This window comes from Kryptolebias marmoratus, linkage group LG12 (assembly GCF_001649575.2).
Source record: "Kryptolebias marmoratus isolate JLee-2015 linkage group LG12, ASM164957v2, whole genome shotgun sequence".
NCBI classification, from domain to species: domain Eukaryota; kingdom Metazoa; phylum Chordata; class Actinopteri; order Cyprinodontiformes; family Rivulidae; genus Kryptolebias; species Kryptolebias marmoratus.
The window spans coordinates 4,415,293-4,438,017 of record NC_051441.1 but is presented as its reverse complement, the minus strand read 5'-3'; the positions used below and the strand labels follow the sequence as shown (position 1 = coordinate 4,438,017).

The 22,725-nt window shown below is 40.6% G+C and overlaps 2 protein-coding genes, 1 long non-coding RNA gene and 8 other non-coding genes across 12 annotated transcripts; 2 read left to right on the top strand and 9 right to left on the bottom strand.

Annotated features, from left to right (window-relative positions):
• Positions 1–1,745: 1,745 nt before the first annotated feature.
• arl5c (ADP-ribosylation factor-like 5C) lies at positions 1,746–3,544 on the top strand. The gene is made up of 6 exons (XM_017419332.3): positions 1,746–1,947; positions 2,203–2,263; positions 2,354–2,501; positions 2,650–2,733; positions 3,143–3,294; positions 3,415–3,544. The coding sequence occupies exons 1-6, from the start codon at positions 1,902–1,904 to the stop codon at positions 3,461–3,463; spliced, it is 540 nt and encodes a 179-aa protein (XP_017274821.1). The 5' UTR covers positions 1,746–1,901; the 3' UTR covers positions 3,464–3,544.
• A 2,299-nt stretch (positions 3,545–5,843) lies between these two features.
• trnac-gca lies at positions 5,844–5,915 on the bottom strand. Its single transcript has one exon. It is a non-coding gene; the product is annotated as a tRNA-Cys (tRNA).
• A 1,897-nt stretch (positions 5,916–7,812) lies between these two features.
• On the top strand, positions 7,813–21,911 carry LOC108237700 (plexin domain-containing protein 1-like). 2 transcript variants are annotated; one of them, XM_037978682.1, is made up of 14 exons: positions 7,813–8,042; positions 14,622–14,761; positions 14,953–15,093; positions 18,673–18,742; positions 18,852–18,974; positions 19,044–19,162; positions 19,253–19,337; positions 19,423–19,518; positions 19,621–19,702; positions 19,773–19,833; positions 19,910–20,012; positions 20,730–20,765; positions 20,851–21,005; positions 21,087–21,911. In XM_037978682.1, the coding sequence occupies exons 1-14, from the start codon at positions 7,976–7,978 to the stop codon at positions 21,174–21,176; spliced, it is 1,368 nt and encodes a 455-aa protein (XP_037834610.1). In that variant the 5' UTR covers positions 7,813–7,975; the 3' UTR covers positions 21,177–21,911. The 2 variants fall into 2 exon arrangements, with proteins under 2 accessions (XP_037834610.1, XP_017274808.1); XM_017419319.3 differs by having other exon boundaries at positions 7,825–8,042; positions 19,910–20,036.
• On the bottom strand, positions 15,892–18,675 carry LOC119617524. Its single transcript, XR_005233849.1, has 2 exons — positions 17,994–18,675; positions 15,892–17,910 (listed from the first exon to the last, which is right to left on the bottom strand). It is a non-coding gene; the product is annotated as an uncharacterized LOC119617524 (long non-coding RNA).
• Positions 15,904–15,975, bottom strand: trnac-gca. The gene has a single exon. It is a non-coding gene; the product is annotated as a tRNA-Cys (tRNA).
• Positions 16,242–16,313, bottom strand: trnac-gca. The gene has a single exon. It is a non-coding gene; the product is annotated as a tRNA-Cys (tRNA).
• On the bottom strand, positions 16,625–16,696 carry trnac-gca. Its single transcript has one exon. It is a non-coding gene; the product is annotated as a tRNA-Cys (tRNA).
• On the bottom strand, positions 16,991–17,062 carry trnac-gca. The gene has a single exon. It is a non-coding gene; the product is annotated as a tRNA-Cys (tRNA).
• On the bottom strand, positions 17,502–17,573 carry trnac-gca. Its single transcript has one exon. It is a non-coding gene; the product is annotated as a tRNA-Cys (tRNA).
• trnac-gca lies at positions 17,840–17,911 on the bottom strand. Its single transcript has one exon. It is a non-coding gene; the product is annotated as a tRNA-Cys (tRNA).
• On the bottom strand, positions 18,340–18,411 carry trnac-gca. The gene has a single exon. It is a non-coding gene; the product is annotated as a tRNA-Cys (tRNA).
• Positions 21,912–22,725: the final 814 nt, after the last annotated feature.

Genomic DNA, 22,725 nt, shown 5'->3' with positions numbered 1-22,725 from the left:
CTTACTGACACTTTGCATGGGCGGAAACTTCTCAGTTGCGGTTTTGCAGCTGCCTGCGACACAAACGGGGGCCTCACATCAGCGCCTCTCTGAGACAAAAACAACGAGCAGTTTAACTGTACACACAGAACGAGGTCAGGTTCAGGCCGGAATAAAGATGCTGTTCAGTGAAATGTACACTTTCTTTATTTATTAAGGATAAAACAAGCAGGGCAGGGGTTAAAAGAGCAAAAGAGAGGCTAAAGTAAGCAAAACACAAGCTAAAAACAGGCAGCTGAAGTTAGCAAAGCAGGTAAAATTAGCAAAACATACAAAATCAACAATAATTTAGCTAAATGTGGCTAAATGGATGCTAAAGCTGAAATCAGCAAAACAGTAGCTGTTTGCAAAACTGTAGCTAAAAGCTTAAAGTAGCATAAGAAAATATAAAAAGAGTAAATACGCTGAAGCAGATTTAAAAGAGAACATTTTTGAAGGAACTTTTCATAATTTGTAAAATGTACCTTTTAAAAGGAATAAAAATCATTGTTGTAGCTGCTGTGTAGACAAATAGCTTTCTATTAAACTTTACAAATATTTAGACTATTTGTTAACAATCTCTACAGTAACAGCTGCATCTGTAGTGAAATAAATGCACTGGATTTATGTTTTTTTTACTCAGTAAATAGTACTTAGACACATAAACAAACACATTTAATGCTTGTTCCAAAGTTTTTGTTTATGTTGTTGTACTTCAGAGAGACAAAACTGATAAAACTTAAATATATTAAAGAATAAAGTGTAAGTTATATTAAGAAATGTATGTTAGATTAAATAATCTGGGTACAATTTTACATCTAACAGGCTTTATTTAAATAAATACATGCTTTTACCGGCTTTAAAAAAAACGTTGTTACAGTTTAACAGGTCGGGTAAGTTCTGGGAATTACCTGAAGTGTTCAAAGAAAATTTCAGGGATTTTTATTTGATTATAATTCCTGTTGATTCCAGGCTTTTGCTTTCTGTTCCTTAATCGAGGCCGATAAACAGTTTCACTTCCTTTTACCATATTTGGATGGAATGCGTTCCTACGTCACCAGTTCCGTCAACAGAAGAGACGCTCGTAAGGCTGCGTTCAGGTACTCCCCGACATGCTCGGATATCTGACATGTTATTAATATGACGGCTGAAGAAGCAGTTCAGGCGGCTGTTCTGCTTGTTTAGCTTAATATTTATATATTTTAAAAACGGATAAGTGGCGAAACGTTTTTATTATTATTAACTATAATGCTAAAATAAAAAAATAAAAAGATATTAGAAGTAACAGCTTTCTAAGATCAGTTAAAAAGCAATTTTTGTATTTTAAAATTAATCATTATTGATGCTGAAACTAAATTTGTAATCATTTATAGACTTTTGAATGGTAAAACTAAGAAAAGCATCATCTTAAAAACAAAAAGTAGCATTAAATTCATTTTTATTTGCTGCATTATAAATTTAAATCATTTTGGAAACGGAAAATTGTCAGTTTAACGCCTAAATATATGTATTTAAGAAAGCTTTTTAGTAACCAAGTTGTAAATAAATCGTTAGTTGATTCCAATAATGTTACTGTTGCTGTAAAACACGATAAGTAAAGTTACACATCCAGTGTTTCAGTTTTTCGACTCGATCAGCTCACAGTTGTCTCGGTGCTAACATTTCCCACGGGAAATGAACGCGTCACGGCTGAAACGCACCGAGGATTTTCCGAAGCGCCTCCTTCCGAAGCTGGCGAGCCGAAAGCAAACAGGTATTAAAGCTCAAAGCTGAGTTTCTTTCTGTCAGTCAGCCGTTGGCAGAAACAGAAGTTTGTCTTCTTATTTTATTGTATTTGTTTATTTTCCTGGATTTTGTTGTTTTCACCCCACCACTTGTTGAACATGGGCTTCCTGCTGACCAAAATGATGGCCGTGTTCGGAGACGCAGGTAAATCTGCTTCAATTTGTGCTACTTTTACATTATTTTTTATGTTTGCTCTTGTAATAAAGCCTCTCCAGTAAGAAGGTAGTGTTATTGATTTAGATCAAACCTGTTAAAAAAGTTCTTTAATCACTTTAATTTGAGGATTTCCATGAAGCTGAGCTCAATTTCATGTTCTTATCTTATCTCTGTGTGAAGTAATGTGCTGGTCAGGTTACAAGTCAGCCAGTTTATCTGAACCCTGTTTGGACTTTCCCACAGAGCACAAAGTCATCATCGTGGGTTTGGACAATGCTGGGAAGACCACCATCCTCTACCAGTTGTAAGAACTTCAACTATTTTATGAGTTATAAAAGAACTCCATCGTTTTGTTTTGTTTTAGTTCTGATTAAATGTGTTTTAAATTCCCCAGTTTGACGAAAGAGGCCGTCCACACATCGCCCACCATCGGCAGCAACGTCGAGGAGATCACAGTTCGAAACACACACTTCATGGTGTGGGACATCGGAGGACAGGAGAGTCTCCGGGCCGGCTGGTACTCGTACTACTGCAACACCGAGGTAACACGCCAGGCGACGCTTTAAAAGTGTCCAACGGTCGTTTTGCTGCTCTTTAGTCTGACACTAGAGTGAAAGCACATTCCCTACCTTATTAAATCTTTGGGCAATGATTGACGGTATCTGTGATGTCTTTTATTGTCTTCTGCAGATCGTCATTCTGGTCGTGGACAGCACAGATCGGGAGAGACTGACTGTAAGCAAAGAGGAGCTGCACCGGATGCTCGCACACGAGGTATCAAACTCTAAAATCTCCTTTCTGCACGCTCCGTTCATGAGCAGGTCCACGATATTACATTGCTGTTAAATAACTTTAATAACTGGGTGCAGATTGTTAAGCTTTTTGTCTTTGAGCACTCCCTTGACGTAAAACTCTTTTGTGGTTTGGCGAAGCAGCCGTGGTATTTGTGTTGTTATTGTTGAAACTCACTGCCACTTTCGGCGTGTGACTCATTGTGTCATAAGTGAGAAGCGAGTTAACTAACCCGTCACGCAACATGATGAGGAAGTTTCCCTTTGAGACAGGCTGACAGGCGTTCCGCTGAGACAGCGGGAACACGTTTCAGGGCTTCCCGTGGAAAAAAAAAAAAAATCACCTCTGTGACAATCACATGTGAAGCTTCCCCTTTTTTGTTTTGATGCAGGACCTTCAGAACGCCGCCGTTCTCGTTCTGGCCAACAAACAAGACGTGAAGGGCTCCATGACGGCGGCGGAGATCTCCCAGTGCCTCACGCTCGACTCCGTCACAACCCACTCCTGGCACGTTCAGGCCTGCTGCGCCCTCACCGGAGAGGGGTGAGCACATACCTCACGCCTTCCTGCGTCACTTGTTGCACGTCAACGAGTCGGAAAGAAAAAAACAAAACAAAGCTAACGTTTTTGTCCTTGTCCCAACTTTTCTTTCTGTTCTCACAGCCTTCCCGCCAGCCTGGACTGGATGAGGTCAAAGGTCGTGGTGAACTGAAAGGCCTCCCGAAGGATTGGACTTCGAACCGAGCCGAGAGGCGACGCTGTCGGGATGCTTTACGGCCGTTTTCAGTCGCTTCTCCCTCAGCCTCAGGGTGAACACACCTAGAAGATTTCAGGATCCTCTTTTTTTTAAAATTATTATTATTATTATTATTTAATACCTGTTTCCTGGTTTCTTCATACCTCAGCGTTCTGGCAAAGACTTCCTCACTTGTGTCCAAAATGCATAACTATAAAGAGTAATTAGCGAACACGCCCAACCATCACACCGGGAAGAGCTCGGTCGTTTCTCAGAAGTTTATTTTAAGATAAAACCTCATTCCAGAGAACAGCTGAGGTGTTCTCTGGAACACGTTTTACTCAGAACAACAAATCTAAAGCATCTGGAAAAGCATCAAGCAACAATTTAACCTTCGACTGTTATTTCCTGTCCACTCGTTGCTGTTCTCACATCGCAACAAGCCTCTTACTGAAATGTTTACACTAAAACCGAGACGAATCTGTAAATCATAAATGTGTTATTTTTACTTGTTTGCCAGTGAACAACAGCAAGTTTTGTTCCGAAAATATCTTAATTTATATATTTTTGAAAAGCAAATCTCTTCAATTGTATTTTGTGTATTACAGCAGTTTCCTAAATGGGGAAACGTTGCTATAGCTGCTAAAGACAATGAGTCCTATTAACAATGTATATATTGTAAATTTGTGAAATAAATATTTTTTATTGAACGTTTTGGTCTGCGTCTGTAAATTATGAAGGTTGTCCCCTAGCGCCTTCAGCTGGGGGACAGACGGCATAAACATTGCAGGGTAAGCTAACGCTGTTGTTTATAGTTGTTACCGTTCCAAAATGGTCTATCGTTGTTTTCTTCGCTCATCTTACGCTTCAGTCTGGCTACACCCACGACCAATGAGTGAACAGGAGCTAAGCTTGCACCACCCACCAAAGCAGGGCTGCCGGCTGGCCCCACTCCGAAGCAGGGACCAAAAAAGCAGGGCCGGCCTTGAAAAAATGCCGGTGGAAACGCACGCAAAGCAAGCAGAGTAGAGTGGAGCCGGGACCTTTAGAGCCGGTGGAAAAGGGGTAATATATTACTGCTCTGTGAGGAATCTGACCATAAACTAGGAGGCAAGCAGTAACAATAATGACATCAGGAGAGATTACACCATCCCCCCTCATTATCTGATTGTGTTACTTGTGTTACTGGTGTTACAAACACAAACTGGAACTCACTGGAACGCGTCCTCGTGGTCGGGTATCAGCCGCTGCCCCAAGTCGAGGCGTTCAAGTAGTCGGTAGTCTCGTTCTCGAGTGATGATTGAAGGATCGGGACCTCGTCCGAAGTGATGAGGGAGTCTCTCTGGTCCGTCATGAAGAAGGAGCCAAGCTGAAAAGGCAAAAACTCTGGATTTACTGGTCCATCTGCATTCCAACCCCCAGCTACGATTATACGATGTAAGGCTGATGGCTGAAGGAATGAGATCCTGCTGAAAGGACCTTCCTCTGTGGGGTGGCTGGCATAGACATGAGACCTGGAGGGGTGTGGTTGGGAGGAACGGCCCCCCTGATCTGAACCAAACTCCTACTTCACGTCATCATTTGAGTGAAAGAGGACACATCTGCAGTTTAAGCATTTCTAAGCCATGTAAAACCCATGTCTATGGTGCACTCTGTCCACAAGATGGTACTGCTGCTCTTGTCAGTTTTAAGGAAGTTAAATTAGTTTACTTCAGTCTACAATGTTAACATTTTTAGAATCCAGCAAAGTTAATTTGAGTGCATGTCCTGTTGTACGCATTTGTGAATTTATCTGAGACTAATTTAGCTCCGTACGACAAAGATTGTCATTGGGACGCAAAGCGCCAAAGACTGGCAGCCACTTTGCCATCGCAGCTTGGTGGAGACGTTTCTCATTTACTCTCAGGGTGAAGTTTGGGAAAGATGAAGATGACCTTTCAATATTGCCAAGACCTTGTGCATGGCCCACAGAGAACCACGGAGAACTTTAAAACATTTCCACGTTTTGTTTAAATACCAAAGGGCTGGGGAGTGGACCATTTCATTTATATACACTCCATTGTTTTGTTGCTACAGCTGCTCAAACATGGACTCGGATTCAAAAGTTCTGTTTTCAAATGTAAAATCATATTTTGTAAAATAAACCTGGTTTATATGTTGTGAGTAGAGGATGTAAGTTAGGAGATGCTGTGTTTTTTCGGATAGGTCTGGTAAAACCTGGTTTGCACTTCTGTCATAACAAAAAATGTACATTTTTAGGTCATAATACTGCTGTGAAAACAATATAATGTCAAAATAAATATTTAATGATCATATATGTCTGATTTAAATAGAACTTGCAGAAAAAATATCAAGCAGGGGGCATCCGGATTTGAACCGGAGACCTCTTGATCTGCAGTCAAATGCTCTACCACTGAGCTATACCCCCGCACGAAACACAATGACACAGCTACTGTTTTTATAGATACAGGTAAAAAGGTGATACCCTTTAAAAGATTGATTTATTTGTGATTGTTTGTCGAAAACGGCTTGATCTTTAACTACAGTTTCTCCTGTAAATGATTATTTCAGAGACTTGATGTGTTTTTGTCCTCTAGGTGGCGAAGCAAGCGTCATTTCTATGAAGTCAGCTAAAACACGTCATCTAAGCGTTGCTAAGGTAAGCGTTGCTAAGCTAACCGTTGCTAAGCTAACCGTTGCTAAGCTAAGTGTCGCTAAGCTAACCGTTGCTAAGCTAAGTGTCGCTAAACTAAGGTAAGCTGAACTAAATGTGGTTCACAAACTTTTTTAGTGAGTGTAAGAGAAATTTGAGCTAATAAACAAGAGTAGGTTTCTTTTTTTAACTTCAACAGCACAAAATATATCAGTGACAAGAGATTATAAAGACATTTTCCGTATTATTAACTCAGTTTTGGTCTCCTTTGCCTTATTTCCAAATCTTAAACACAGCAGGTGTTTTGATTCCTTACAGCAGAAAAAGCTCATCACAGTAAAAAAGTTTTGCCATTTTTCCCCTCTGTACTGCTTTGAAATCTTTCATATTTGAAGACTTTAAATGTCATCTAATGTTGAAAAGTAAACTAAACTAAAAAACTACAACTATGAAATACAAGCAAAAACTTCAAAATAAGAAGGTATGAACCTAAAACTCTCAGAATACCCCTACTATGCAAAGACTTGTGAAACAGAGCTGCTGAATTAAGACGTTACTGACCTCTTCTGGCTGAAATGACATAAATTTAATCATATTGTGAGAATATAACTCAACTGTGCTGCAATAGCATTAAATTGTTCTTTTTATTTTTCTTTTTTTGCAAAGCGATCGACACTTTTAAACACGATGTAATTAACAACTCAGCGTCTGCTGCAGCTCATCAAGGGAACATTTGGGAAACAGATAAACAGGAAATTCCCAACATAAATGATTGCTCAGCTCTGACATTTGAATTCCCCGAACTGTAAAAGTCAGTTACCGAATAAATCGTGGCTTGTTGACGTGGTTTCACATCCTTTGCGTTTAAATTAATAAACACTAAGTAGTGTTTTTTGTGGCTGACACGGCCAAAAAAAGAACACGGACTTGACAGCAATGATTATTTAGATGCAAACACATCCTGCTGAATTACATTTGTCAGGGAATTTTAACTACTTTTTAAAAGCTGTTTTATTTCTGGTCAATGGAGATTTATTTCAGGTTTTTTCTTCCTGCGTCAGAGCTTCAAATGAGTCTAATTTACTGAATAAATACAAAAAAGTGGAACAAATATGTTAAATGCAGTCATTTCAGAGGTGAAACCTGCTTCTGTGATACCGTAACATCCAGCTGACATGGAGTTTTAATTGTTTTGGTTAAACCTTAAAAATAAAGTTTGGGAGGTTATGTGTTGTCTCAGCTACTACCACACCAAATTTCAGCTCAGTATCTGTAAAACTGACTGAGTTGTGTTGACTAACTTCAACTAGCTGTGGCGGCCATCTTGAATTGGGTTGGCTCCAGAACCTCATGAGTTAAAGTGGTTTATCTAACGATTATTTCCCAGAAGATTTGTTAAAATCCATCCAGTAGTTCATGGGATATTTTGCTAACAGAGAGAGTGGGTCAGTATCTGTAAAGCTGACTGAGTAGAGCCAGCTTTGTGCTCTTCAAGGTCAGCTGGCTGTGGCGGCCATATTGACTTTGGGTTGACTCCAAGCATGAATCATCTCGTAGTTCCTGGGATGTTAAAGCGTCAGATTTGTTTTTATTCTTGTCACTTTTCCAGTTTTTCACCACGTGCTGCCCCAACAGCGAAGCAACACAGCTGATCCGTTTGTCTTTGCCGTCGCCACGACAACCAGGGACACCCGCCGAGGAGGAGAGACAGGGTGTAGCCAGAGACTGGGTGGTGCGTGACGTGACGTGAGGAGGAAAGAGGGAGAACATTTGTTTTGTGAGGAGAAGAGGAACCAGGACCGGAGGCTGTGACTGCTGGGTTCCTGCGGGTGATCATGTTCTTCTGCTCGGTTCTGCTCTTCCTCTGCTCCTCCCAAACTCTTTGGGCTCAACAGCAACCAGGTGAGTCGTGCATATGTATTATTTTTGCTCCACGTGTGTGCTTTTTTTCCCTGATTTGTGTTACAAATCTGTCTTGCAGCTTTTTGACTTCTTTTAACCACTTTTTACCTCACACCTGTTTCCCTTTAGACCGAAACGCCAACAAACGAACACTTTCTCGTGCGCCAACGTTTGTCCTGTTTTAACACGTTTGGAGCCACAGAATCTTTATGAAGCGGTGAATATGCATGCCATGCCTCTTCTGTTTTACACGCCAAAGGGTTTACAATGAAGCTGCACAATAAAAAAACACAAAAATAAATTAAAATGCCCGATTCCGCAGGCATGCAGCCCACAAACAGGCAACTTAGAATTAGAGCTGGACTTGTTTTTCCTCTTGCCTGGCAGCTCCAGTCTGGGGTGAATTTTTCGCAGGTTTTGGGAAAGAGGGGAAAAAATGGTTTATTTGTTGCTGAATTCTGCTCCTCTTTAATCAAAGTTTTTTGAGTCAGAGTCAAGATTGATGCTGATGTTTGTTTTATGTCTTGTTTGGTTTTCCTGCTCATTTGGTTTGTGGTTTAAGATGAGAAGGAGCTGTCAGTGTTGGGGACTAAATGTTGAGAAGAAACAATGAGGAGAATTAAGACCGGGGCTCTTCTGCGTGAGGAAATGTGCCGCGGACTCCATGACAAACTGTGCAGGAGGTGCCTGCAGCTGAAGAGGCTCAAGCCAACACCATTCCTTCTCACTCCTTATCTGCTTTGGCGTTCGACCAGATAAACAGTCCAGTTATTAAAAGATGACTTCAGTCCTGAGAGGGTCGTTGACACCGTCTGAACCAGGCTGGAAAAACATAACAAAAAGCCTTGAGCTGAAAATGAATTGTTTTCTTTATGACCTCGGATTTGATCGTCTCTTCTCTCGTCTTGTTGAGAAGTTCGTTCCTCCAAGAGGCTGAAAGTGATCCAGATGTTTTAGATTTTAAATCCCACTGACACCTTATTATCGTCTGCAGATCCAGCATCGGTCGGGTTGTCGTAGAAACGCTGACTCAGCACTTTTGTTTTCCTGCTTTTTTTCCATTTTTCACTTTTTGCATCCTGAAAACTTTGTGCTTTTTCAGCCGTTTATTCATAAAAACGTTCGGCTCATTCAGAGATATGGCTGCTGTGACTTTTGCTTTTTGTATCTTTTATACGTTTCAGAATATTTAAATTTATTTATAGGGCCTAAATATTTTAGTTACCTTTCTCCTAATTTTAGCTACTATTCTTCTATTTTAGCATTCAGCTAGCCTTTTCATTCTTTTATCTTTTAGCTACAGATCTGCTGCTTTAGCTTCAAGCTCATCCTTTGAAACTTTTAACTCGCATTTTACTATTTTTACTTTCTAGCCAACATTTTCACCTTTTTGCTAGCAGTTTGCTACTTTTAGTTAGCCTTTTTGTTCTTTTAAATAACCTTTTGCTGCTTTTAGCTTTAAGCTACCCTTTGGCAACATTTAGCTAGACTTTTAGCTAGCGTTGGGCTGTTTATATCTTTTAATGAGAGTTTGCTCCCTTTAGGTTTTAGCTATTGTTCTACTTTTACCTTTAGGCTAGCCTGTTCCTGTTTTGAGCTAACCTTTTGTTACTTTGACCATTTAGCTAGCAATTTGCTAATTTTAGCTTCAGTTCTGCTTTTATCAGCTTCGATTCTGCTCGTTTTAGCTTCTGTTTCTGCAGATATTACGGGTTTGACTTGATTAAAATGCACGCGTTCATCTTAAATTAAAGGTAAAAACATTCTGTTAGATCATTTGTCTCCAGATGAGCAGAAAGTCATCTTTCTCCCGAGAGTTGAATTATTGTGTTTTCTTAACAAAACACGACCAAATGTGTTTTTACAAGCCGTGCTAGAGATTGCGCCATTTTAAGATCCGTTGGTGTTTCTGAAGGGATGCTGGTCTAAAATGATTAAAAACATATTTTCTCTGAGGCAGACGTGAATGTTTTCTCTTCGTCTCTGTCTGTTCCCAAAACATCTCATGAACCACCGGGCAGATTTTAACGAAACTTTCAGGAAAGTAATTTCGACCGATTAACTTCTGAGCCGACCCAAATCGATTTGGCTGCCGCAGCTAAATACATCAACATTACCCTAAACAAATAAAAAAACAGTTTTAATTTAGTCAATTTTACAAATAGTGAGTTCAAATTTAATGTGACTGCAGCTGAGAGTCATTTACAACCCACACTCTGAGCACAAGATGGCACATATTGTGTAAGTTTGACCAAAACAGCTGTAAATTAAGAGGATTTTTGTCTAAAACTCGTATTAAAAGTTGCCGGCTTTTAATATTAGTAATTTTTTACGTCCAAAACACAAACTGAGGACAGAAGCGTCGCCTCTCCGGCCTTTAACGGGATAAGAAGGGTTAAGTTAAATCTGTAATTTAACTGAAGTCCAGACAGGAAACAGGCAGAGTCTATTTTGGTGACAAACAGCCGAGGATTCGCATCATTTCAGCTGCAGCTTCCTCGACGTGAACCCCACGTGTTTATTGTGGCCGATGTTGAGCCGCTGCTCAGGAAGGGTGCGTCCTCTCTGACCACGCTCAGCTCACCACGCACCGAAAAAACAAAACAAAACAAAAAAAACCAACCAGCTAAACGCTGAGGTTTGAGCAGGCAGAGGTCAAAACATCTGGACGCTTGTGCATCGGAAATAAAAACCCCACTGGTGTTTTTCCACATCGTTCTCTGAAACGTTTACACTTTCTAGTCGAAACCTCACGTTTATCCTCCACCAGGTGGGTTTCTACCAAACATTTTATAATAAGAGGAGTCTATAAAGCGTGGCCAAAGACGAGAGCCACTCTCAGCCAGATGTGTCGAAACTGCAGAAGAAGAAGCAAAACAGGAAAGTTGTAAAGCGATTAGCTAGGAAGGCCATCTTGAATCGGGTTGATCCTAAAAGTTAATCGGTTAAAGTTTCACGTCCAGTGATTATTTCCTGAAAGTGTCGTTAAAATCCATCAAGCTCTTCATGAGATATTTTGCTAAAAGCAGCCAAAGTTGACTTCAGCAGCTAACAGCAAAGTTTTACAAACAGCGTGTGCTTGGAGAGTAATTTGAGGATGACTCTCAGCTACCACCACACCAAGTTTTAAACCCAGACTAGTAAAGCGCCAGCTAAAAGTAGCAGGACAGTTGCTAAAAGTGTCAAAAGTCCAGCTGACGGTAGCAGAATGCTAGTTAAAAGTAGTAAAAATTAAGCTAAAAAATAAAACTAGCAAAACGAGAGCTAAAAACTGAACTTTTCTTGTCTTGCTAGAAGCTAAAAGTATCAAACATCTAGCTAAAAAATAACAGAATGGTAGTTAAAAGTAGTAAAATTCTAGCTAAAAGCTAAAAAATAGCTAAAAGATACATAAACACTAAGCATATCAAGTTATGGTAAAAAATAAAAATAGCTAAATGCTAGTTTACCCTCTCAGGCTCAAATTAAGTTTTAGTAACAGGAAAAATCAGATATGTTGTTGCAACGCCTGCCTTGAGAGGGTTAAAAGCAACAAGAAGCCATCCGAAAACTAAAAGTAGTGTTAGAAGACAAAAACAGAGCCAGTTTGCTGAAGCAGATTTCAAAGAGAAGATCTCAACAAACTAATATTAATATTTACAAAAAAACAACACTCGTAGCAGCCATCTCCAGAATGAGCTGAACATTTTGATAAACAGCTAAAACAGCACAAAGTCTGCAGAAGCAGCAACGTAGGGAAAAATAAAACCTTTTAGTGTAAAGAATTGGGATGTTTGAGCTGAAAGGGATTTTTTGTTCCTTCGAACATTTTCAGTGACCTCAGCAGATCTGAGCACCAACTTAATATTAGGTTTGTGCACTCCTCCCATCTTTATAAGCCAAATTATCTGCTGCAGAACAGGCAACGTCTTTTTTCCCCTGCTACAGATGCCACGACGACGCAGACCTGCCGCTCGACAGTCCCAGCGATCTACGAACCGCCACGCGTTTCACACACAGGGCGACATCAGTGCCTCTGCGACAGAAACTCCTCAAACCGGAGCTGCGACAACTGGAAAACGCATTAGTGCTGCAGCAGCCTGCATGCAGAGGGATATTTAAAGCAGGCCTCGGCGTGTCGCACAGAGGTTTGGCTGAGGTCAAACGGGGAACAGCTGGCCGGCTTGTGTTCTAGCTCACATCCAAGACAGAAATGAACACATCGAACCAACATCAGCTGACGTTTTACTGGCAAATCAGCCTCAATGGAACCAACAAGAGCCCATTAAGGTTCATGGAAATTAAAGCTGATATTCTAAAACTTGCCAAAAGGTGGTAATGTTGGACGCATTTGTCTTGGAGCAAAAATAGCCATCTGATGAAACCTTTGGAGTCAACCCATTCAATGCTGACCGAAAATGTCATGTGGTAGTAGCTGAGTGTCATCCCCAAACTGTGACATTAAAGGCAGCGGTAACAGGTTTTATCTTATCTGTTAATGTTGTTGGTTTGAACCAAGTGTACAGAAGCTTGCCACAGTCCTTAATCTGGCTAAAATGTGTGACTGAGATGGTAAGATACTCATGAGAATAAGCATTTTATCTTTCTATTTCCTGACTCGTACAAATACAAAACACTTAGCTGGGAGTTTGACCAAACAGTGACTTTATTTAAGCCCCGCGCAGTAAGAAATGAGGGGTGTTTTTGTTTTAAAATTCTCTCTTAAGTCATGGAACCGCTCCAAGTCTGTCCTGGTTCTTTAAAACATGCAAAGCTGGGACAAATTACTTAACTGGTGTCCAAGAAAACAAAACATCATAACAAAAAACAATGTGGTTGTTGAGCCAAAACATACTTTAATGGTTTTTATTTGGGTAATTTAATATAAATGAATGATAGTCAGACAAAACTAACTTGCACAGCTTCTCCTTTACAATTACCACTCATATTTTAAGGTTTTCCGGGGCCTTTTTATCAACTTGGTTTGGTGCTTCAGCAACTTCACAACCTGTGATGCTAACACTAGCTAGTGCTGCTAGCCGTGTTAGCTAGTGCTGCTAGCTAGCATCACCTGGAGAACGAGCAGGAACAAAACAGCCGCAAATAATTTATATAAAAATAGAATGTCAGGAATTGTTCGAGCCTAGGTTGTCTAACCGGACCACCTGGGGTTCGGCAGAGGCACCTCGCTCGGTTTTATTCTGCTCAGATTGACAGATTCCCGGCAGGAAAACCCCGGAGCAACAGAGACGAACTCTTCGCGGCAGCCAAGCTGTCCACGGCGGCAATTCACGGGGTTTCAAGCAGGGAACTGAGCTTCACGGGAGTGACTTCCCTGGCTTTTTTAATTCTGAAATACTCACAGCCTGCCTTCAAATCCCTCCTGTAGTTTGCTGAAAGCCAGGGGAGAAAACAGCAAACGTTAAGTACAGGAAGGAACACCATTTTAGGGTTAGAAACCACATCCCGAGAAAGAAAAAGCGCCACACGGGTTTATATAGGCTGGGTGTGACGTCACGACGGTGTCCCGTACTGTCAAAAAAGCGAACTTTTTTTTAAACGTTACTTTTCATTGGTCCAAAATATGCTTAGAAAAGCTTTTTAAAATAAAAACTTGACTTTGTACATTTCAGTACAACTTTAAACTACAAATTCTTTAACTTTTAGTGCGGAAAAATAACCATATTTGCAATTAAGACACAAAAAGCTGTGCATAATAAATACATAATTATATAGATAATATTTTAATAAGTTTATTTATAAACATATTTTGTTTAGATTTTGAAATTATTTCATATATTTCTTTCTAGAATGTTTTTTGTACCTAAATTGCTTTACTGAGCATCTTTCTTTCAAAAAACGTATTTTACATCAATATTTTCTGTGAAACAATAGATTAAAGGATTTTCCGAAATGACTTTCTCGTTTTACGCTACATGAGATTACTGAGAATCACTCCTTCGCCTGTAGCTCAGATTACTTTGTTTTATTTTTAACGAGGAAAGTATACTTTCATGTACAACACAATATGTCAGTTTATTCAACATGAAACAAACAAAAAAACACTTATGAGCTCAGTCAGGGCATTTCTGACCAGCCACATCAAGAGGAGGTTGTGTAAGGACAAATACGTCTTCAGGTCGAGATCAAATAATCGCTATAAATATACCAGCAGACGTGAATTTTCCACGCGCAATAAAACTCACAGCATTGTGGAAAAATAAACACCTAACAGGAACCAGGAATGTGTGGCTTGAAACCAAGACGAGCCTTCAATTAAAACACGCAGAACTTTAAAACAAAGCCTACCCACCCCAGTTTGCTTACCGGAGATGGTTTCTTTTGATTGTGGGGGTTTTGACAAGTCTTTTCAAAAAGCAGGGAAAAAAATGTTTCTGCCTTCATTCAACAACGTCTTAAACTGACGAGGCAGACGCGTCCAAAAGACGGTTTTAATTTCTCACAAGGCCGAGCGTCTGAAACCACGGCTGTAAACATCTCCCTCAGCAGAACGGGCTTTTGAAATGTTTTGTTGTGCTTCGGTTGTTTGAAATCAGCGGACTGAAATCAGGACTGACGGAGGTCCGTTTCTCCTCGCAGATGATCTGCACAGCGTGACCTCTCAGCGGCTGATGGACGCCGAGGACGGAGGCCAAAAGGTGTCCCCAAAGAGGATCGACAGGGCGGTTCAGGGTGGAGTAAGGATCAACACTCTGCCCGACAACGCGACACACGTAGTGGTGAGTGCTGCACCACCGAGTAAATGTTTACGGCTCTTATTATGACTCTGGTTTGTGACCTCGCCTGTTTGTTTTAGCTGGAGTTAAACAGTGCCCTCTTTTGGAAAGAAACACATGTTCACGGTGGTGACTCTCACAGCGCGTCCTGCCTTTTTACAGCCTCCTCTTCCTCTTCTTCTGTCTGAAACAAGGACTCTAACAGGTACTACACGTGGCGAAGCTTTGGCCCCGAAGACCAGCGAACGCGCGACCTGTGGTTTGACATGAGTGACGTCCGGCACGGCCAAGTCCGAGTCCACAGCCTCCTGTCGAATTCCTACAAACAAGCTGTGGTGAGTGTCATCAGACGCCGTCACCGCCGGTCGACGAGCTGAAGGAGAACCTCGGCCACCGTCGAATCGAAGGCAGCAGGTCTTCTTCATTATTCCCGAGGAGTTTTCTGAAAACCTCATGGTCGAGAAGCTAAACAGCTCCTACCGTTCTTTGGAGGGATGCACATCGCCCGCCACCTTTCAGACTGACCTCACGTTAGGCTGAGAAACGATGAAGTTGCAGCAATTTCGATTAAACCTCAAAAATAACTAATGTGCAATCTAATGCGGTCCTGAGTTGACACAACAAACACCTAATCAGTGAGTCTCAGCTACAGATTTTAGCTCAAAATCTGTAAAACTGACTGATTTTTATCCATTTTTGTTTTTTTATAGCACTTAGCTGTAGCAGCCATCAAGACTCCAACAGTTAATCAGTTGTAGAGGTTATTATATATTAATATTTTACAATAATAATAATTTTTAAAAAAACTCCAGCTGCCTTTGAATCAACTTGCTAGGATTTACTAATTGAAGAAATCAAAGAGTATAATCCAACAACAATCATAAAGAAGTCTGACGATTTTGGCAACAACGTCACTAAACTTGTCAGTCTTACACAGAAACTGCTAAACAACTGATCAAAAAGAACCTTTTTTTGATATTCTGCACTTCAACATGTTTGTTGAAATCAGTGTCTTTCTCTGAGGGTCGTTGGTTCATTCAGTCATTTCTCAACCTTTGTGCAGAAAAAAGGTCATCAGATATCTTTTAATCATAAACTATATGCCATTTTGAGTTCATGTTTTCAAACAGTGGTTTGCTTTAAGAAGGGGGCACCCAGATTTGGACTGGGGACCTCTTGATCTGCAGTCAAATGCTCTACCACTGAGCTATACCCCCACAGTCATAGGTAGATTGTCAAACTAAGAATTATTTTGATATCCTACTTAATATGACGTATTATCATCACTAAACCTGTTAATTCAGCACAAAAACACTGAGGAACAGATCAAAAACCTTTATTTTAACTAAATATGCATTTCAGGCACATGTCTTTCTCTGAGTGTCATTTGTTCACACAATGAGCAGAAAGATGTCAAGTGACTTCTAAGGAGAGGAACTCAATAAATTGTGGAAGCTGCTGTTTGTAAGAACAAATATCAGGAAGGGGGCACCCAGATTTGAACTGGGGACCTCTTGATCTGCAGTCAAATGCTCTACCACTGAGCTATACCGCCACATTTAGAGGAGCTTAGAGACTGAATGTTGGTCCAACAGCAATCACAATGACTGATGACTTTGGTCAAATCTACTAAGTAAGAAATTGTATTATCATCACTAAACCTGTTAATTCAGTACAAAAAACACTAAGGGACAGATCAAGAACCTTTTTTAAACAAAATATGCATCTCAGTAATCCTGCTCATGAGGGTATTTTGTTCACACAATGAGCTTCATTCATGTGAGCAGAAAAAATGTCAGGTGTCTTCTAAGGACAGGAACTCATTATTTTGTGGAAAACTGCTGTTTGTAACAACTTACAGCATGAAGGGGGCACCCAGATTTGAACTGAGGACATCTTGAACTGCAGTCAAATGCTCTACCACTGAGCTATACCCCCACATTTGTTAACATTCATAGGTAGATTGTCAAGCTAAGAATGATTTTGATATCCTACTTACTATGAAATTGTATTATCATCACTAAACCTGTTAATTCAGCACAAAAAACACTGAGGAACAGATCAAGGACCTTTTTTTAAACAAAATATGCATTTTAGTAATCTTGTTCATGGGACTCGTCTTTCTATGAGACTCATTTGTTCACACAATGAGCAGAAAGATGTCAGGTGACTTATAAGAACAGGATTTCATCATTTTGTGGATGCTGCTGTTTGTAAGAATTTAAATCAGGAAGGGGGCACCCAGATTTGAACTGAGGACCTCTTGATCTGCAGTCAAATGCTCTACCGCTGAGCTATACCCCCACATTTAGAGGAGTTTAGAGACCGAATCTTGATCCAACAACAATCATAGGATCCTGATTATTTTGGAAGACTTACTAGGTGAAAAACTGCATTAAAGGGGACCTATTATGCTTCCTTTAACAAGTCAGGATAGATCTGTGGGCTTTACAAAACATGTTCATTTCATTTCATACACAAAATCATTCTGCATTTAGCGGGTCTAAACCAACATTTATTGATTGATTTAACATCAGTAAAATTTGCATGAATAATGTCAAACCACACTTGGCTCTTTAACAAAGAACTCCTTCTAGTAGAGGAGCCCTGTGATACCTCTTCTTCTCTGAAAGGTATTGGTTTGTTAGATGCTTTAACCTGCTAAGTGCAGACAGACAGGATTTTACTGCAGACCAGTCCTTATAAGAAGTCAAGTCTTAACATGCTGTGGTTTGATTAGTGAAGGGGGCACCCAGACTTGAACTGGGGACCTCTTGATCTGCAGTCAAATGCTCTACCACTGAGCTATACCCCCACAGTTGTTGATATTCATAGGTAGATAGTCAAGCTAAGATTTATTTTGATATCCTACTTACTATGAAATTGTATTATCATCACTAAACCTGTTAATTCAGCACAAAAACACTGAGGAACAGATCAAGGACCTTTTTTTAAACAAAAAAAAACCATGCATCTCAGTAATCTTACTCATGGCACTTTCTCTAAGGGTTTGTTCACACAATGAGCAGAAAAATGTCAGGTGACTTTTAAGAACACGGTCTGTAAGAATAGACTTCAGGAAGGGGGCACCCAGATTTGAACTGGGGACCTCTTGATCTGCAGTCAAATGCTCTACCACTGAGCTATACCCCCTCCTCTCACCTATGATGATGTAGGCTGTATTAAGAAACGTAAGTATCTTGAACCGGTTCCAATTTTAGAGAACTGCTTTTACCACATTTAAATGGCTTTAGAGACTGATTATTGGTCCAACAACAATCATGAGAACATCTGATTATGTTTGCACAGTCATACTAACTGAGAACTTGCTTTAACATCAGGTGTAAACTCCTCCACCGCAGTGGGCGGAGCCCTGCGCGACTATAACTGAGGATTGATGCTTCATCGACACGGCTTTGTAGTTTACCAAAGTCGTACTAAAACATCACGACTTCTTACATATATATGGCACACTTGTTTTTTGAGAAAAATTGGAGACATGTAAGTGCACTTTATAGTCTGGAGAATATGGTAAGTGTGTCACAGGACTGATTAATGCATACAGTAGTCTGTACTCAGGAAGGGGGCACCCAGATTTGGACTGGGGACCTCTTGATCTGCAGTCAAATGCTCTACCACTGAGCTATACCCCCTCCTCTCACCTATGATGATGTAGGCTGTATTAAGAAACGTAAGTATCTTGAACCGGTTCCAATTTTAGAGAACTGCTTTGGTTTTGTAATTAAAAATTCCTCCTGAACTTGTTTCCTCTATGTTTGGGTTCTTATTGCAGCTTTCTGTTGTTATTTCAGTGCAACAAAAACTTCTGTTTTTAAATATTTACACAAACCTAATGCAATAGTCCTAATATTCTCAGAGTGTCATTTTGCATCCATTTTTTTTTCCCCTTTCAGAGAGTCGCCATGTCCTTTGACTTTCCTTTTTACGGACATTACCTGAGGCAGATTGTCATAGCAACAGGAGGTACATTTTGATTACCCAACAGATGCTCAAGTAACCTTTTCTGCACGTGTTCGGGGAGCAGAAGTGTGTTTGCTGTGACTTGCGCATTTCTCCATCTGGTCATTTTCAGGATTCATCTTCACGGGGGATGTGACTCACCGTATGCTGACGACCACGCAGTACATCGCCCCGCTGATGGCCAACTTCGACCCCGGCCACTCCAAAGAATCCACTGTGCAGTATCTGGATAACGGTAGGAAACCGTCTGGCATTCCAACACTTCTCTGTTAGACGTGTTTTCTGACTATCGGACTGGTTTTAGGGGAGGTTTTTGTGGTCCAGTGGGAGCGGGTCAGACTTCCAGACGAGGAGTCAAAGGGTGCCTTCACCTTTCAGGCGGCGCTTCACAAAACAGGAAGGATCACTTTCAGCTACCGAGACGTGAGGCAAATCTACCCTCTCTGCTTTGAAAATCTTTTCTAAGTCAATCTCAACGCTGCAGAGAAATAAAAAAGCTTTTCTGCTCTCCAGATCCCGCTGCCTTTAGGTACGATGGGGTCAGCTGAACAACCCGTGAAGGTCGGCTTGTCTGACGCCTTCGCAGTCAAGTCTCCAGGTTCCTGACAATGATCAACGTTTTTTTCAAGAGTCTAAGGAACCTTCGGTCAGTACTGTACGTAAATCTGTTCTCTTTCAAACAGAAGCAGCTCAGCAGACGATCCATGAATACCATCGAGTGGAAATCGACACGACACAGATCACCAGTTATTCTGCTGTAGAGCTCACACCGCTGCCAAGTACGGAAAACCCCAACCTCTGAGTGTTTAACACTTATTTTAACCCTTAAACGTGCCAATATCTGCGGATGAACAATAAAATATCTACATATCTCTGTTCAGCCTGCCTGCTACATGACAGCTGCGAGCGCTGCCTCTCGTCCAACCAAACCTCTGGCTGCAGCTGGTGCAACGTTCTCCAGAGGTGAGGGGAAGCCCACGCTGTAACGCCTCGACTTTTCCATCCCCCGTTTCATCAAAATGTTGTGTTTCAGGTGTTCAGACGGCATGGACCGACACAGGCAGGAGTGGCTGGATTATGACTGCTCGGAGGAGGTACAGCGTGAGTTATTTTACATCTCTGTGGTGCTTTTTATTTTTAAATTAAGGTTTTTCTTTTTTGGTTCGGCAGAGCAAAGACAGGACCTGTGATGATTACTTCAAAAACGACAGCTTCACCGTTTTCTCTGCTGCGCCAGAAACCGAAGATCCAACATCTCCTCAACAAAACGGCTGTGAGTGTGGAGCTGAGGACAGAGGTAACGAGAGGAGCGGCTGTCTCTGCTGAGACAACACAAACTACAGTACAAAAGGAGCTAAACACTAGCTGAAAGATGAAGGAAGCAAAATCCTAGGTAGAAGCTAAAATTAGCAAAGGGACAGCAAAATGCTTAAAGTTACAAAAGGCTGCTGAACGCTAAAACTACAGAAACATTAGTAAAAGCAGCAAAAGATTCACAAAAAGCTGAAAATATCTAAAAGCTAGCTGAAAGTTGCCGAAGGCTATCTAAAAGATAAAAGCAGAAAAAGGCTAGCTACAAACTTAAAATGGCAAAAGACTTGCTAAAAGTATCAAAAGACTAGCTAAAAATAGCAAAATTTTAGCTAAAAGTTGCAATACATTTGCTGAAAGTAAGCTAATACTAGCTAAAACTATCAAAAGGCTAGCTAGAAGCTAAACATAGCAAAGGGCTAGTTAAATCTAAAAGTGTCAAATGGAAGCTAAAAGTAGGAGAACGATAGCTAAAAGCTAAAAGTAGCATAAAAAGACAAACAAAGTAAAGTATTTGTGGAAAGTATTTGTAAATAAAATTATTTATTTGGAAAAAGATAAAAGTTACAAATGAGCTGAACATTTGATACATGAATGACTAAAATAACACAAAGTCTGCAGATGAATGTGATGAAAATGTTCTGCTGCTCAGATTTTATGGCCTGATCTTCTGTTTCAGACGATTCTGAGCTTCACACGTTCAGGACGGACAGCGGTGAGTTCCTGTCCTCCTCACACAGACACCACCTGCAGAACCCGCCGGTTTGGATTTATAATCTGTCGTTTTAATCTCACCGCAGACGTGAAAACAGAGTCTTCGATGAAGAGTAAAGGCTTTTCTAACACGCCGGTGGTAGCTGGTATAGCAGCTGCTCTGCTCCTACTCCTGGCTTTGATACTCGTGGCCGTTTGCATCCACTTCCACCCTGCTGCTTCGCCGCTTTACCTCCACCACGTGAGCCGATACCTCCACCTGCAGCCCTCGCTTCGTGTACTCGCGTCTCGTGGTTGAACTCCGTCTCTTTATGTCTTACAGAGACGCAAGAGCTACTGGCCATCCCTGAAGTTTCAGAAGCAGCAGTCTGGTTACGCAGAGGTGGACGGAGAGGGTCATGTGGCGTGTTAGAACCGCACAGACGGATCAAAACCACTGAATATGGTGCTGCGGTGACACTCTTTTTGTTTTTCTTTTTCTAAATAAACCCCAACATGTTTTCATAAAAGTGTTCTTCATCCTGATCTGTTTGTTTTCAGAAGCCAAAAGGTGGAAAAACTCAAAATCAGACAAAAAAATATATATATATCTCCTAACTAAATAATAAACAACAAGGGGAAAAATAACTATTAACAATATATAACGTCCCATATTAGGACGTTTAGAGTAGAAAAGATATAAAAGCTTCATAACAAAACAACAACTACAAAAGTTACAGAAAACTAATTTAAAAGTACAGAGATTTGTTAAATTTTGTAAAAAATATATGATATTGTTCAACGTTGCAGTGTGTTTTGTCATGTAATCTTTTTTTTACAGCATGTTTTGTTTTTGTTGTACAGTTTTGTCAGTTTTCTGTTTCGTCACTCGACGGCTTCCCAGTTTTATTTTGGGTTCTGGTGTCTTTTTATTAAATGTCTTTTAAACTGTGTTCAGAAAAACCTTCATGTTTTTATAAACATGTAATGTATTGTCAAATGTGTGATTCGAAATATATTGTGGTCTGCTTTTGTTTTGCTTTCAGACTAATTGTTACGTAGTTATTTTCTATTTCCCTGCTGCCGAATGGCTGCCTGTGTGTTTGTCTGTTAGCAAAATATCTCAGGAACCACTGGACCGGTTTTAATAAAACTCATTAAGTCGTAACTGGATGCATGTCCATTGGAGTAGCTACAATTCAAGATGGCCGCCACAGCCAGTTGATCTTAGAAAGCAGAAAAATGTCTGGGACTCTGTCATTTTTACAGTTATTTAGCTAAAATTTAGCTGAGATTAATTCATAATTCGTACTCCAAGTGCTAGAAAGTGCACAATATATTTGCTTAAACCTTCGCATTACCTGTCGAAGTCAACCTTGTTTGTCTGTTAGCAAAATATCTCCAGAACCACTGGTCAGATTTTAATGAAACTCTCATCTGAAGGACATTTATGTTTGATTAACTTCCACAATCCATCCCAATTCAAGATGGCCGCCGCAGCTAATTGACATTGGCAAACAGTAAAATGGCTCTAGTCAGTTTCATAGATACTGAGCTCAAATCTGGTGAGGTAGTAGCTGAGAGTCGTCCTCGACACATACAGTGTATTTCGAGCTATAACATATCTCGCGAGATCTTGTGCGAGATCACGCGATATTTGGCATTCAGGAAGCGCTTCGAGGAGCACTGTTTTACAGCTTTGCCCGGCAGGTGGCGCCCTAACCAAATGTATCACCTGGTTATCGTCTAGGACGTGCGGTGAACGTGGCAGACTGGTTAAAAAAAAAATTAAAAAGGCGATTTGGGAGCATTTTGAAATGGTAAATCCCCCCAAAAACCCCACAGGATGAGAGCTATGTGAGCACATATGTTCCTAAAATAAAAAAAAATAAAAGCCTAGATTAGGTTTCAATGCTTGTGGTAACCTTTTTTGGTGATTAAAAACTGGTGATTTGAAGTTAATGAAACGATTCGGGCCCTGT